Source organism: Hemitrygon akajei, chromosome 17 (genome assembly GCF_048418815.1).
Source record: "Hemitrygon akajei chromosome 17, sHemAka1.3, whole genome shotgun sequence".
NCBI classification, from domain to species: Eukaryota; Metazoa; Chordata; class Chondrichthyes; order Myliobatiformes; family Dasyatidae; genus Hemitrygon; species Hemitrygon akajei.
This window is the reverse complement of record NC_133140.1, coordinates 49534489-49550531: the sequence shown is the minus strand read 5'-3', so window position 1 is coordinate 49550531 and position 16043 is coordinate 49534489. Positions and strand designations below refer to the sequence as shown.

The window sequence follows — 16043 nt, the reverse complement described above, 5'->3', positions numbered from 1 at the left end:
ATTTGGTAGAAATTGGCCGATGTTGAAAAATGCCAATGGAAAAGCTGGGGTAGGCGCGGAACAGTGGAACACAAACTGCTACTTAATTAAAATTTCTGTTCTGTTCATTACATCTTGAATAGCCTAGTGGATACAACCTGTGTTGCATAATATTATTTAAAACATTTTAAAAATAAATGTATCTAGTAACATCTTACTCCCAGTTATTTGTTGTTTACTAACACAAGAGATTCTGCAGATGCTACAAATCTAGAGCAACACACACAAAATGCTAGATGAACTCAACAGGTCAGGCAGTGTCTATGGAAATTTAGTTTATTGTCCTCTTCAGTTGGAGCAACTGTTCTTGGTGGAATGAGGTTCAGTTAGTAGTGTCAACTCTCCCAGCTTGCTATTCTAAAACTGAGATCTAGCAGACTGTTTTAGGTTCCAGTAGGTGAGGGAAGTGGTGAAAGATTTTATCTTCAATTAATATCTACATATTAACAGAGGTTACTATTTAGTTCCAGGCCTTCTTGCCTAACTCAGGGATCGAAGAAGTTTACAATATAATTGTAAAATGATTATTAATATTTTACCATGAATTTCTGAGAAGTGACTGAATATGGTGTGATGAGAAGCAAGACTGAACAAAACTGAATTCTGTTCTCTAACAATAACAAAATCATTTGACAGGTCTGTACTTGACACTATGGATGTAAAAAATATTGTGTAATGTACCGTCTGGGTAGCCTCCAACCTGATGGCATGAACATTGACTTTTCTAACTTCCGTTAATGCCCCCCTCCCCTTCTTACCCCATCCCTGATATATTTAGTCCCCCCCCCCCTTTTTCTTCTCTCTCTCTGCTCATCACTCTGCCTGTTCTCCATCTCCCTCTGGTGCTCCCCTCCCACCATTCCTTCTCCCTAGGCCTCCCGTCCCATGATCCTTTCCCTTCTCCAGCTCTGTATCCCTTTTGCCAATCACCTTTCCAGATCTCAGCTTCACTTCACCCCCTCCTGTCTTCTCCTATCATTTTGCATTTTTCCCTCCCGCTCCTACTTTCAAATCTCTTACTACCTTTCCTTTCAGTTAGTCCTGACGAAGGGTCTCGGCCGGAAACGTCGACAGCGCTTCTTCCTATAGATGCTGCCTGGCCTGCTGTGTTCCACCAGCATTTTGTGTGTGTTGTGCAATTTAGAATCCTTTTACATACATTTTTAAATAGTGATTTCTGGGATTACATTCCTCAACGGTAAATAGTTATTTAATAATTACATTGCTATCAAACCGCTTTGTAGTCATGTCTTCTTCAGCAACTCCTTCATCAGTAGTTGACCAAAATCTGAAAAAATTATCTGAAAAATCGAGGAACACCTACCCTCCTAGCACCTCTTCATGGTGAACGGTGTATACGGAGGCGACTTGAATTTGTTTGGTGGACACAATACGATGACTGAAAGGGGCTGGTGGTGATGGACTATCATCTGAGAAACAAAATCAAAACTTTAAAACAGGCATTACAGGTGGTTTCAGAAATAACATTGAAAGTGAAGTGCGTTGGAAATGACATCTAGTTTATGAAAAGTCAACCCACCGATAATGATTTTGAAATCTTCTGACTTTTCAACATCTCCCTGTGTTTTCTCTGCTTTGGCTGTGGTGCCTGTGGAATCTGTTTCTCCCTTTGCCAGTTCACTCACTTTGTCAGGTTCTTTGCTGGCCGTCAGGGGCTCTTCAGAATCTCTTGATTCGCCACCTTTTTGTGAATCACAGTGGTTTTCTGTTTGATTCTGACAACCCTGAATGCTTCCCTCACTTTTCTGACCTGATTGGGTTTTGATGCCTTGTGAAGCTTGTTCCTGGTTTTCAGACTGTTTGGAAGGTTTGCTGACTCTCACATCTGCTGCCGCAGTGATGGGTTTTGTTCCCTTTGCTGATTTCTGCCATAAATCAGATTTTGCGATGTCTGTTGCCTTTTGCTGTTCGTTGAGCTTTTTGAGGGGTTCCTTCAGCTCTTTAAAATTTATAGGCTCATTTTCTTTGGTGACCTTAACACCCAGATTCACTGCCTCGGTAGGCTTGGATGGCCTTCTCTTTATTGAGCCAGAAGTCCTGTAAAATAGTTGCAGTGCAGCATAAAGAGCAGTGTTTGCAATGATTTATACAGAAGTAAATCCTGATTTTTTTTCTCTATTCACAAGGTCCTGAGATAATATGTAGAAGAAAGCATGTATACAGGCTTTGGGGGGGTAATAGAATTACCTCATTTGAAGACAATTTATCTCTTAATAAACACCCTTAATCAGCTTTTCATATAACATTAGAAATTTTTTTTGAAGTAAAATTAAACTTCTTTGATACCAACACAACCTGTATGTGCCTTTTTGAACGGCAGAGTATAAAATGCATAACGAAGCATTAGAATATGATAACAGTATTGCTTAGACTTGCCCGTTTTGTTTCTGGTTGTTGAGATATATGAAAGATATCAGACAAAGTGGTTGAGGCAGATGCAATAGTACAATTTAGTGTACATGGTGGAGTGGTGCCTAGAGGGATATGGGTTGAACCTATGGAATTGGGACAAGCCGGGTAGGCACTGTGGCCAGCATGGACTAGTTGGGCCGAATAGCCTGTATCCATGCTATGACTCTATATTGGAGGAGGCACAAAAAAGAGCCACCAAACAAAGGATAACAGAAAATGACAAAAGGTTGAATAAACAGGAAGCTGTGTCTTGCAAATGAGATGTCAAAGAGATTGGCCTACAATGTGTTGCTCTGGCAATAGTGCTGCTGAGTCAGTGGAATTCCTCATCTTCAAATGGTGAAATCACACCACAATTGGCAATCAAGGCAATTAGGATACAAAGAAGGAAGAAAAATGAGAGGCCAGGACCCAGAGAGCTAGTGGCTGAAACACATCTAAATTATTGGGGCTTTCCTCTTGATCTGGAATTCACCACCCGAAAGATGGTTGGAAACCGATTCGATTGTCCCATTCAGAAGAGAATTGTTCACGGAGTAAAGCTAGAGAGGTTTAAGGAAATTAGGCAGGGAATGGATCTAACTAGATTATCCTTGTAGAGAACCCAAGCAAGTTCAGAGGTTTGACTGGCCTCCGTCCACATATAAATGCCTCTATCACACTAATATTTGGTTAATTAGCTTCAAATTTATGAGTCATGACCCCATTCTGATAAGGTCGGCATGGGTCGTAACACATGGAGAATAGATAGGCAGGTTTTAATTGATTAAAGTGTTTCTACCGCATCATAATTATACATAACAGTTTTCAATTCATAGGGTCACTTACAGAATAACATGCAATTGCTTAGCCGTTCATTATTCATCTTCAGTATTCACACGAATACACAAATTCAATAAATATTAATACGCCATCAATTAGAAGAAAATTGGAGCATGCTTGGAAATCAAAACCTCTGCATGTATTACTTCATTAAGTTTAAAGGTTTCAGTGAAACTCTTAGAATAACTTATTAAAATTGTTAATCCTAGACAGCCTGTTGTGCAACTAAATACTGACTCAAGCCATCTAGGACTTGCTGCATTAACTCTAAATGTGGCAGCAGTGTCAAACTCCCTCTGTATCTTAACGAGACGCAGTGCTACAATCATCTACTTAATTTAAGCTATTTACATTTCCAGTGGATCTTGGTGGAACCGCACTTAATTATAAGCAAATTATGTCATTGAGATCATAATAAGCTAAGTCAGCCCGAAACATCGACTGTCTATTCACTTCCACAGAGGCTGCCTGACCTGCTGATTTCCTCCAGCATTTTGAATGTGTGTTGCTTTGGAATTTTCCAGGAAGGCAAGCACAATAATATCAGTAGGCGCTGTAGATGATGGAAGCGTGCAGCAAACCAGTCCTAATGTCTTATAGAGGGTCGCAGTAGTTGAGCGAATGATAAAGGTGAAGTGGAACATTGTAATTTTGTTGATAAGAACTGAACATGAAGACATAGATTAAGATTGTCAAAAGTTAAATATTTCATGTCTTTTTTTTTGCTACACTGGGAATGGTAAACAGATGGAATAGATTTATTAGAAAATTGTGCAGACAGAAATCCAAGAAACTTTAAAGAAACCCTGAATGCTACAATCAGGGCATTTTCTGAATTTTGCAATAAAAGAAAATAATGTGGCTGGATAGTAGTTCCTGTCTAATTAAGTAAAAATGACTTGTTATTAACAAGCAACACAAACAAAATGCTGGTGGAACGCAGCAGGCCAGGCAGCATCTATAGGAAGAAGCACTGTCGACGTTTCGAGCCGAGACCCTTTGTCAGGACAGTGCTTCTTCCTGTAGATGCTGCCTGGCCTGCTGCGTTCCACCAGCATTTTGTGTGTGTTGCTTGAATTTCCAGCCTCTGCAGATTTCCTCGTGTTTGTTATTAACAATTTGCTTTAAAAAATCAAAAAGGGGCTTGGTTATGACAGTATCTTTTGTAGGTAACAGAAGTCCCAATAATAAGAAGCACAATGCTATGTACACAAAATGATGGAGGAACTCAGCAGGTCAGATGGCATCTATGGAAAAAAATACAGCCAACCTTTCAGGCTGAAACCCTTTATCAGGACTATTGTTCTTTAAGATTACAGTTATTTTTATTGCATCTAACCTGTTTCATTCATTTTTTTAACAGCTTAATTTAGGGTTAACTAGAGATACAAACATAAAAAAGCCAAGGACATAAAATAGATTGACGTTATGATGATATAATCATTACCTTTCTGGAAGCGATGTAGAGCTTTCATCAAACTTTGACTGGTCAGTAGCCAATATGATCTCTGGAGCTTCTGTCGTGATTGCAGCCTTGGTCTTATCATTTTCCTTTCCCTCACTTCCCTCAGTCCTCTGAGCTTGATATTCCTCATTCTTTGTGCTTACTTTAGTCATTTCTTTCTGCTGGTCTTCTGCTGATTTCTGACTCTGTGTGCATTCTTTACTTTCCTTCACTCTCCTTGTTACAAGACATGCCTTTTTCCTGCTGGCCGCCCCAGAATTATTTGTCTTCACAGGAGCTCCTTGAGAGTCAACGCATCCCAAATCTTTGTGCTTGGCTGCAGTCTCTGAGGGCTGACATGTGGGGGTTCCTTCTTTACAATGAAGCCTTGTCTGTCCTTCAGTTAGAACAATGCTCTCTGCATCTTTAAATTTCTGGCTGTTTGCACAAGACTGAGTGCCTTCACATTCATTGCTCCCTGAGTAAGGAACGTTCAACAACATATACTTCATTTCATTAATAAACAATGTGATCCTATTACGGTTATTTAAGATTATACAGAGAGATTGTTATCCAATGTGGATAATTGGCTTCAATGTGGATATATGGTTTCAACATCACTAAATGGATTCCCATTCAATTCTGCAACCTTTTTAAAGGCAAAATTAAAGAAATATATTTTGGAATGTAATCTACGGAAATGAAAGAGACAGCAGAAAAGTTGAAATATACTGTTTATCGGGTGAAAGTGGGCTATACTGACTTGGCAGCTTTAGCAAAGTCAATTTGACAGAGAGCTTTGTATTAAACATTGGATAAAGGGTGTAGGATTTAATTGAGGTTTGGAATATTTATAGGCAGGTTATATATTTTTATGTATTTCTGAGTACTTAAGTACATAACTGGCAAGATCAGTCTTTATTGCTCATCCCTCTTTGCCCCTGAACAGTGCAGCTATCTAGAATATTTTAGAAATCATTTTCGGAGTCAATCATATTGCTGAGGTTCTGGAATCACACAAGGGCAACTCTGAGTGAGGATGGTGGATTTCTTCCACGTGAGATCAGTGAAACCTGTAAGGCAAGAGGAGTCTACTCTCTCATTCTAGTGATCCGTGCTTGCTCAGTGCCAGAAAGACTTTGTCAAATGGGGAGATGAGCCACTCATTGCAGGGACGAGTCTCTGACCTGCTCTAAGAGCTGGGCATTTACATTGACATTTAGAGTCGCACAGATGTTTATTTCATACTTTATACTTTTCAGGACTTACAAGGAGGCCATTCATCCAATCAAGTCCATGCATCCAGGCCACAACTCCATTTATTTCCATGTCATAATATTACTCCTTTGATTTACTACTTGGGCAGAGAAGTGCTGGTCAATTTAAAGCACCACTGTCTACAATGGTCAGTTTCAAGATGAAGCACAAGACCTGATTTAAAGATTTACCTTAATTCAGTGTACAATGGTTAATAAATTTCAGATAAAATTAATAAAAGATGGGGAAACAGTTGTGTAAGAATGTATGTATGGTTTAAAGAGATGAATTTCCCCTCTAGGATAGACTCCAGATTGTAATGGTATGGGGATCTCAGCAGTGGCCGTGCTGAAATCTGGGGGTCGTGGTTAGACTTTTGCATTTGGAGACAAACCAACCTGATCTTAGGTCTTGTCTGAAATTCTTATGTATTTAGTTTACTTAGAGACAGAATGCAGAACAGGACCTTCTGGCCCTTTAAGCCACACCACCCAACAACACCGATTTTTAACCCTAGCCTAATCATGGGACAAGTTACAATGACCAATTAACCTACTAACCAGTAAGTCTCTGGACTGTGGGAGAAAACCGGAGGACCCGGAGAAAACTCACACGTTCCACAGGGTGGACATACTGATTCCTTACAGATGACTCTGAATATGACTCTGAATATTACTGAACTCTGGCACCCCAAGCTTTAATAGCATCGTGTTTATCAGTACATTGCCGTTACACAGTGATTAACAGGAAGGGGAAGCCAGATATTCATCTATGCTCTTTTCCAACATTACAACAAAGTTAGCAATTTCCCTAATGCAATTTTGAGCATACATGCCAATTTCAAAAGAGTATTGGTAGAGTTCATCATGTACATTGACTGTATAAATGCCTGCACTTTTGGACCCTATACTGTATCCGCATGCACCTTCTACGTATAAATGTCAAAGTCAGGACAATCAAAACTCACAGATTCCCTACATTCTTGATTTCTGCAAAGCAATTGTAAGTGGTAAAATAGCAGATGTTGCTCGTTCCAGCAGAGCGAACGTCAGGGATCCCAAGGCAAGGCTGATGCTGTCCTCGAGAACATTACAGATTCTTTGCAACACACGAAAAGTGCTGGAGGAACTCAGCAGGCCAGGCAGCATCGGTGGAAAAGAGCAAACTGTTGACGCTTTGGGTCTCAGCCTGAAGCGTTTACTGTTTACTTTTTTCCATAGATGCTACCTGGCCTGCTGAGTTAGACCATAAGACATAGGAACAGAATTGGGCCATATCACCCATCGAGTCTGCTCCACCATTTAATCATGGCTGATCCTTTTCTATTCCCTCCTCAGCCTCATTCCCCAGCCTTCTCCCCGTAATCTTTGATCCGTGTCCAATCAAGAATGTATCAATCTCTGCCTTAATTACACCCAACGACCCAGCCTCCACATCTGCCTGTGGTAACAAATTCCTCAAATTCATCACCCTCTGGCTAAAGGAATTTCTCTGCATTTCTTTTTTAAGTGAACACCCCTCTATCCTGAGGCTGTGCCCTCTGTCCTAGGCTCCCCCATCATGGAAAACATCCTTTCCACATCCACTCTGTTTAGGTCTTTCAACATTCAAAAGGTTTCAATGAGAACCCCCCTCATTCTTCTAGTGATTCTGCATTCCTAATGCACTGATGCTCACCCTGCTGGCTGCAATTTTGTCCTATCATCTGCCTGCCCTTCCTGACAGTCTGACTGCATGCTATCTTTGCTTTTTTTACCGTCTGTCCTATCCTGAGTCCCTTCACTCCGGTCCCATCGCCCTGCCAAATTAGTTTGAACCCTCCCCAACAGCTCTAATAAGATTTCCTCCAACATTTTTTGTGTGTTGCTCGTGTTTTCAGCATCTGCAGTTTTTCCCTTCTTACAGATACATTGCAGTTGTTCGTACTGAACATTTCTCTGTGATCTCAGAAAACATAAATATAAGCTCATGCTAGTTCCTGCACTGTTCTCAAAAAGTCAATCTTGGAAAGTGTAGTTATATTTAAGAGCTGCTTCCTGATGAGAGAGCTGTGAGATAATGCAGACAAGGCACATCAAGCCTCAGTTATCTTCCTTATTTCTGGTTCAACGAACATGTAATAGCTTCTATTTTTGCGTGATTTCTTCTGGCCATTAAGATTTTAGAGAAACCTGCTGCAACCCCCTTGGAGTTTAAGACTGTGATTCCAGTCTGGGCTGGACTATGAAATGAAGTTAGATTGACCGTCTTGCATCAATCGACCCAGGACTGCAGGAGATGTGACTGTCCCTTTAAATGATATTCATATGGAGCTTTTTCATTATTAAAATATGCTATTTTGTGAGTGAATGATAGGGTTCTGGCCAATAGTGTTAGAAAATTTCACAGAAGATGAAGTTTAAGTTTGCACAGCTGTTAATGTCATTGGGTGAGTTGGATGCCAGAAAATCAATGCTGGGGCACACAAAGCTCACCATACAACAAAAATAATTGGATCTGACTCTTCTAGTAACATCTGCAAAATCGGCTGATTCCACATTAACATGATTTTCATCTAAAGTATTCTTCTACTGAAGATACTTGGATGAATTTTTAGACCCTTAGGTTTTACAAGGATTTTCTGAAGGTATAAAATGGTTTGACAAAAGGCAAACTTAAAACTTCCTAAAACAGCAGTTACTATATTGGTTGTAGATTCCTAGTTGTGGTAATTATTGATAGTTAATACCTTGTTGGTAAAGTACTTAGAAAGCTGTCTTTCTCTAAACACATATGCATTTCTTTTGTTGTAACCAGTATATACTCAGTGGCCACTTTTTTTGACACACTTCTGCACCTGTTTGTAAATACAAATATCTAATCAGCCAGTCATGTGGCAGCAACTCAATGCATAAAAGCATGCAGACATGGTTAAGAGGTTCAGCTGTTGTTCAGGCCAAACGTCAGAATGGGGAAGAGATGTGATCGAAGTGACTTTGACCGTGGAAGTATTGTTGGTGCCCGACAGGGAGGTTTAAGCATCTCAGAAACTGCTGATCTCCTGGGATTTTCATGCACAACAAACTCCAGAGTTTCCAGAGAATAGTGTGAAAATACAGTGAGCAGCATTCTGTGGGTGAAGATGCCTTGTTAATGAGTGAGATCAGAGGTGAGTGGCTCTTTTAAACTGCTAAGGAAAGAGACAGTAACTCAGGAGACCACATGTTACAGCAGTGGTGTGCAAAAGAGCATCTCTGCATGCACAACTCAACAACCTTGCAGTGGATTGGCTACAGCAGCAGAAGACCACGAACGGAATCAGTCTAAAACTTATTCTACTGTAAATAAGTAAAGAGATAGCTCAAATGCATTACTTTGCTGAGAAATTGTGCTAGGGCCAGTTAGTTTCCATAGTAGGTCCAGGTTAATATACAAATCAGTTCTGACTAAATACACCACATTCATTTAAAGATTTAGTACATTGAATCACATGGACTTGGCACATATAGTGGTGCACATGATGATTTCAATCTAATACATACATGCACCAGGCTGTAAATGTACAACTATGACGCCAAACTGTACGCAGTCTCACTTAAACCTGTTCACTAATTCTCATAGCGTATGTGCTGTGTCTGTACCTTCAAACACCTCTCTGTTTAACTGTACTTGGATTCCTCTGTGGCTAAATCCATGTTTGGCTTTGGCATCTTTTTCTTCAACTTTAGTCTTTGCCTGTTAAGAAAAAGTTTTACAACATTATACTACAACAAGCAGAAAATGAAATGTGAAAACCTCCAGCTTTTCTTTGTGTTCGAGGTTGTTCCGGAAGGTGGTAACATTAAGTGAGTGCGGAGGAATGGTGAAGCTGGGTTAAATTGCTGGATCAGGTTGTCGTTCCTTTTCACACCATGAGCCTCATAGGACAGCCTCAAGGCTCATTTTGTCATTTCCATAGCATTTAAATGTTTTTTTTTTACAAGGCCGAGTTACTAGCTCGATGCTCAACCCAGCAAAGGAAAGCGTGCAAGGAACCGGCCAGATTCGAACCAAAGACCATTTGCCTCAAAGTCCGGAGCTGAAGCCACTGCAACACCTGCCAGCTAACGATCAGGAGACTGTTGTTAACTGGAGAGGGCGGCAGCTGTGACTGGGGCGTGTTGTTGGACATGGTCTGGTCGACACCTGTATTCTTTGAATATGAGATTGAATGGGACACTTTTCATCTACATGGGTGCATATTACGGCTAGCACCCTTTAGAACCCATTGCATACAATGCACATCAAAAAACTGGGTCCATACACGGCCAGAAGTCTATTCCTGGCATAAGCACAGCTGTCCAATTTTTTGACCTTCATCTGTATGGCTTTCCATGCCTGCATATGGCTCACAATAGGCATGCACTGCCATTTTGAAGGTTATTTAACCATTGAGGAGCAGGAGGTTACCAGCCCAAATTTCCAGAATGCTGTAACTCACAGCCTTGCATACTCAGAACTAAGGGGGATGTACTTGCCATAGTGGGAATGTAGTGAAGATTTTTAGGCCATTTTCTGCAGGTGCTGTAGAAAGGAGATTTTGCATAGGGAGCTGTATTGTTCAGAGCTTAGAAGGATGAAAGATCTCATTGAAACTCTTGAACCAGTGGGGATGACTTCACTCAACTTCTCTTCAACTTCACTTGCCTCATCAGTGAACCATTCCCACAGCCTATGAACTCTGTTTCTAGGACTCTTCATCTCATGTTCTTGATATTTATTGCTTAATTATTAATTTTTTTCTTATGTATTTGCACAGTTTGTTGTCTCTTGTACATCTGTTATCTGCCCTGTTATCTGTCTTTCATTGGTTCTATTATGCTTATTGTATTTACTGAGTATGCCTGCAAGAAAACAAATCTCAGGGTTGTATGTGGTGTCATATATGTATTTTGATAATAAATTTACAGTACTTCGAACTCTGAAATAAAATTCTTTAAAAATGGATTTTTCCCCAGCTGATGAGTATAGAACCAGGGGTCACAGTTTGAGAATCAGGGGTAGGCGATATGACACTGAGATGAAAAGAAATTTCTTCACTCAGTGGCTGAGGTACCTTTGTGACATACAATGCAAGATCAGAAAGCAGTCACTTTGTATGACAACGTGTGAATGCTCTTGCTTTTAAAGAATCGCAGCACTGGCCCGTTCACCAAATATCCCAAGACAGGCAAGTAACAAAAGTTCATAAGTGCCACACTAGAACTTGCCAGGGCTGGTACAAAATGAAAGATTCATGATCTTTGTCCCCCTACTCTTTGTAGATACCTGCATCACATCAAAATGGAGAGAGATATTCAATTCTTTTACAAAGGCTGTAACGTGATAGTCCAGAATTTCCTACCAGCATCATGTCACGTGTGCTTACAATTGTCTATGTGCTAAGCCCAAATTTATCTTTAGTGGTTTCTGTACCAACTTGCTATAAAGTTCCAGCCTAATCATCAGTAAGAAGACACTGTGGGCACCCAGACCTCAGGCACATGAATATCGTCATGTAGGGGCTGGGAAACTCCCCCATGGACGGTCCGAAGCCCGGCTGGACAAGTCTCTAACCACCCCATCCCATAAAGCCCTGATGCTACAGAAGTGTCAGCAGAAGCTCCAGGGGCCTCACTCCTGGGAAAGAAGGATACACCGAGAAGATGGGCTACACCTGGGAATAGTTGAAAGACTGGCCCAGGACAGAGGACTCGGGCGATCTGCTGTCAGTGGCCTATGCCCCAGCAGGGCTGATGGGTTTAAGAAGGGTCTCGGAGGGTAGAATAAGTTCTGGCCACAAAACAAAATCACTTCCACAGCCAAGCTAAGCCACATCCTCCGGCTTGCCAGTTATCAAAGCTATAAAAACGTGACTTCACCTAAATGCCTCTGATAGTCAAAAACATTCAAAATGTATTTAACAGATAATTAAAATACTCAATGACTAACATTTTTTGAAAAATAAAACTGAAGCCTCAAAAAACTTAATAGCAATTAAAGATTTTAAATGAATGTAATCAATTTAAAAATGTAAGCTAACTTTTGCCTCTGTCTGTCACAGCCATTCTTCACCATTCAAAGGAGTGAAGAGGTGATTTCTTCACTGAGTCAAACCTGCTACAGTATCTCCTGACAGCTACTCCTGCATCAATGTTTCACCGATGGATTCAAATGAATCCAGCATTGGCACACAGTCAGGAAAATGCCGGCCAGTATTGTGAAGGATTATATATTTGCACGCACAGACACAGTTACGAATTCTAAAAATTGATGACATTTACATATGGAAATGAGAAAAAATGTGCATGGAACTGCTAGCATTCCCCACTAATCTAGGCCAATAAGTTATATAAATCACTAGATCCATGGCTTCTTTGGTTCAGGTTATACTTGATGAACTAAAATGAAGCTTCAGACTGACAAAGTACAGCAAAGTAAAAGTGAGAGCAGTTTCCATATTAGATGGGTAAGGACGCAGAATTTGTTAACTGGACATTAAAAGTACATACAGTAGTCACATCTTACAATTGTGTGCTTAGTTTACACAATGAGGGGAGGGCATTTACCCTATCATGACAATCCCACTCCCAAATGAGCAACCCCATCAGTCCTTCTCCGAATTTTCCTTACCCCTGTAATTTATTCTCTTTCACACATACCTATCAATTCCACTGTGATTTTTTAAACATCAAAATACACGGAAAACTAATTTACAATTGTCATTTTACAATATACAGTACCATAATATCCTTCAGAAACAGAAGGAAATCTGAGCACCCAAAGGAAAGCTACTCAGTCACAGTGAGAAGATGCAGATTTGTTAATTTTTATTTCTCTGTCTGGCCTGCTGAGTATTCTGAACACTTTGTTTTACTTCAGATGTCCACAATTTTCAGTGTTTTGTCTCCTCTACTATACTGTACAACAAAGCCATGTGCATTGCAATACTTTAATCAACTACTTCACTAATAACTTTTTTAGACCTCTGGTCTAAAATATGGCCTCAAAGTTCTCTTGTAAACTCTTCTTGAGCACACATCATAATTTTTAACATGTTGAAGAAATCTTGCTCCAGATAATTTCTTTCTGCACTAATTCTTTAAATTTTGGGAACATGCTATAAAGTTCTGATTTTGTCTTCAGTCATTGGTTTACAAGTAGTAAGGACCTTGATCACAACAGGATTGGGCCAGTACAGAAACCGTGTATTCAAGTTATTAATTTTGGTACAGAAAATAATACTTTAATAGAGTATGGTATAAATTTCATTATTTCACACATGACTTCCCTATTTCTATTGAGACAAAGACAACCGTGGGGATAATTTTGATTCTGTTGGAGAAATGTAGAACAGTCCCTTTTTCCAGCCAAAGTCAAAGTCTTTTCCTTAACTTGTATTACTTTACATATTATGAGTGGTAAATTCTCCAGTCATAAGTGCACAGTGAATGAGTAGATATTATAAAGAATTTTCATTCTATACATTGCCTGTTCATTAAGTTATCTTTATTTTACGATAGTTCTTATTGAAGTGACTGACCTCTGAAAATTCTGTTAGGCTTCCTTTTTTCCAAGGTACTGTTCCTTTAAGTATAAACTGTATTATGTGAGAATTTTTGAAGGTTTCACCCACAAAATGAATGGCTTTATCAACAGCTGACACCATTTTCTCAATGCCTTCTAACTTCTCCTTTTGCTTTGTCGTGCCTTCATGCACCGAGGTAACCAGCTTGAGCAGTTCCATGAATAAAGGCTTCACCTCTGACTGACTGAGGCAGTCAGCATGTTGCAAGAAATTAGTGCTTCCTTTCTTCTCACCCACCACTTCATTGGTGCCTTTTAATGTTTTTAGTATAACAATGTTCTTTTCCAAGTCACACATTTCTTGAGACATATCCTCCAATTTCGTAAGAACTTGTCTTTGGAAGTTTACTATTTGATCTACCTTTTCATTAAGAAGACTCAGTTTCCCATCCATCGTGCTTAGATTATTGGCAACACTGCTTTGACTTGCACCAGATGGTTTCTTTACTTGAACAATAGACTCACTTTTTTTCTGAGAGTCAGGATTACCTCCTTCATACATTCTGGCCAAACAAGTGGCCAGGGAGACTTGCGCACTCATGTCGTCAAAAATGAAGACAAAAGAAAAGAGATTTTCAAAACAAGTCAGCTCACACTTTATGACATTGCCTCCTCAATAAATAATGTCCAAATCAAAACAATCCATTGAGTTCATAAAGTTTTGTTTTTTGTCTGCTAGTCTCTGGTTTGATTATATTGTCAGAAGAGAACAATATTGGTATCTGCTTTAGCCTTGTCTTTGAGCTCCACAGGTCTCTGTCACTATTACCCTTCACAGATTCTTAAATAACCTAGCCTGCTTTATGTAATCTGAATTCTTTTTTGCCCTTTGACGTCACAGAAATGTTTCTGGGTGATTAGCATATTTTTGCTTGAGAACCCGATGATAAGCATGTCATCTGTTGAACTAACAAATCATGGGTCTTTTATTTGCAAAAACCATAAAGACCGATACATTTGAAATAATTTGTTTTAAAATGTTGCACTATTCACAATTACAACCTTAAGATGAAGTACAAAGGATTAGCTGATTCATATATGCAACTATTTACAAGTGATGAAGGATATATGTTCTCAAATGGTAATGTATCTAATGACCTGATGCCTGCTGCCAGATGAGACAGAAATAGATGGTGATGACAATTGCATTATTTTTTTCTCTGTCACATGCCTATAATACTTCAGACTTGGTTGTAGGATAAATTTATATTAAGGAGTATTCTGAGTATTGCTTTAAACTCCTCTGAACTAACACAGAGTGCAACCTCCCATTTGAATGTTATCTCAGACAGAATGTAATGTAATGTCCAAAACCATTTTGAATAGTTTGCAATTTTCCATTTCTCTCACGTTCTGAGGAATGACCATGGTACCAGTACTTTCGTAAGGACCAAATTTATTTGCTGCATACATTTACAAGTTAAGTTCCTGTGGTGTGTTGGAGTTACATACAACAAAAACAACTACATTCAATAAATTATACAGAATGAAGAATGATGTACAAGTAAAGTTAGAAGTGCAGATATGGAACAAAATGTACATAAATACATAAATACCAACATTGTAAAAAGTGGTTTAAAGTGCAGTGACTGAGATAATAGATAGAGTGTTGTGTGTGGGTGTGTGTAATTAGAAGGCTTGATGGTTCCTAAGTATCAAAATTACCTATTAACTGTTTAGCTGGTAACACAGCTCATCCAGCTTGTATTTTACAAGATCCTGGCAATGCTCACTTAAGAGGGGTGATTGATAATTTTGTAGCCTAAGATAGAAGGAGTCAATTTTAGAAAACCTAGCACATTTATTTTTCAACATAGTCCCATCCTACATGTACACACTGAGTCAGCAGTCATGGAGCATACGGATCCCTTCTTCGTAGAAGTGGTCCACGCAGGGATGATTGATAAGTTCATGGCCTAAGGTAGAAGGAGATGAGTTATTAACTTCAAACTTTCTGCATAATCACTCAGAGTTGAACTGCACGTGCATGTAACGAGAGCGTCTTGGACCTTCAGGAGGTCCTCAGCAGCCGTGATTGATAAATTCGTGGCCTAAGATAGAAGGAGATGAGTTTAACAGCTCTCATTTAACAGCTCTCATAACAGCTCTCACCCCTCGTAGAATGCATCTAGGTTGCATCTAGAATGTATATAGATTACAAGTATCAAGGTCTTCCTGAAGAGAAAAGCAGAGGAGCAAATACATTGTTTAATCAGTTCTACAAGATATGCCCCTCAACCATCAGGCTCTTGAATAAAAGGGGTTTACCTGGCCCATCACTGAAATGTTTCCACAACCAACTATCTCAATTTAAAGACCCTTTATCTCATGTTTCATTATTTATTGTTATTTATTTATATTTGCTTTTGCACAGCTTGTTGTCTTCTGCACTCTGGTTGATCTTTCATTGACCCTGTTTATAGTTACTGCTCTTTTGACTGACTAAGTATGCCTACAAGAAAAC

The 16043-nt window shown here is 39.5% G+C and overlaps 1 protein-coding gene across 3 annotated transcripts in view; it reads right to left on the bottom strand.

Annotated features, from left to right (window-relative positions):
- mylk3 (myosin light chain kinase 3) overlaps positions 1-16043 on the bottom strand; it is an 84780-nt gene that overhangs the window by 34210 nt on the left and 34527 nt on the right. For 2 of the 3 annotated variants that reach the window (XM_073070083.1, XM_073070084.1), the window contains exons 1-5: positions 13536-14323; positions 9616-9709; positions 4742-5216; positions 1580-2097; positions 1364-1469 (exon numbers count right to left, since the gene is read on the bottom strand). In XM_073070083.1, coding sequence (XP_072926184.1) covers positions 1364-1469; positions 1580-2097; positions 4742-5216; positions 9616-9709; positions 13536-14120 — 1778 coding nt within the window. In that variant the 5' untranslated portion in view covers positions 14121-14323. Of the gene's footprint in view, positions 1-1363; positions 1470-1579; positions 2098-4741; positions 5217-9615; positions 9710-13535; positions 14324-16043 lie in introns of those variants that run through there. The other variant, XM_073070085.1, reaches the window with a different exon arrangement.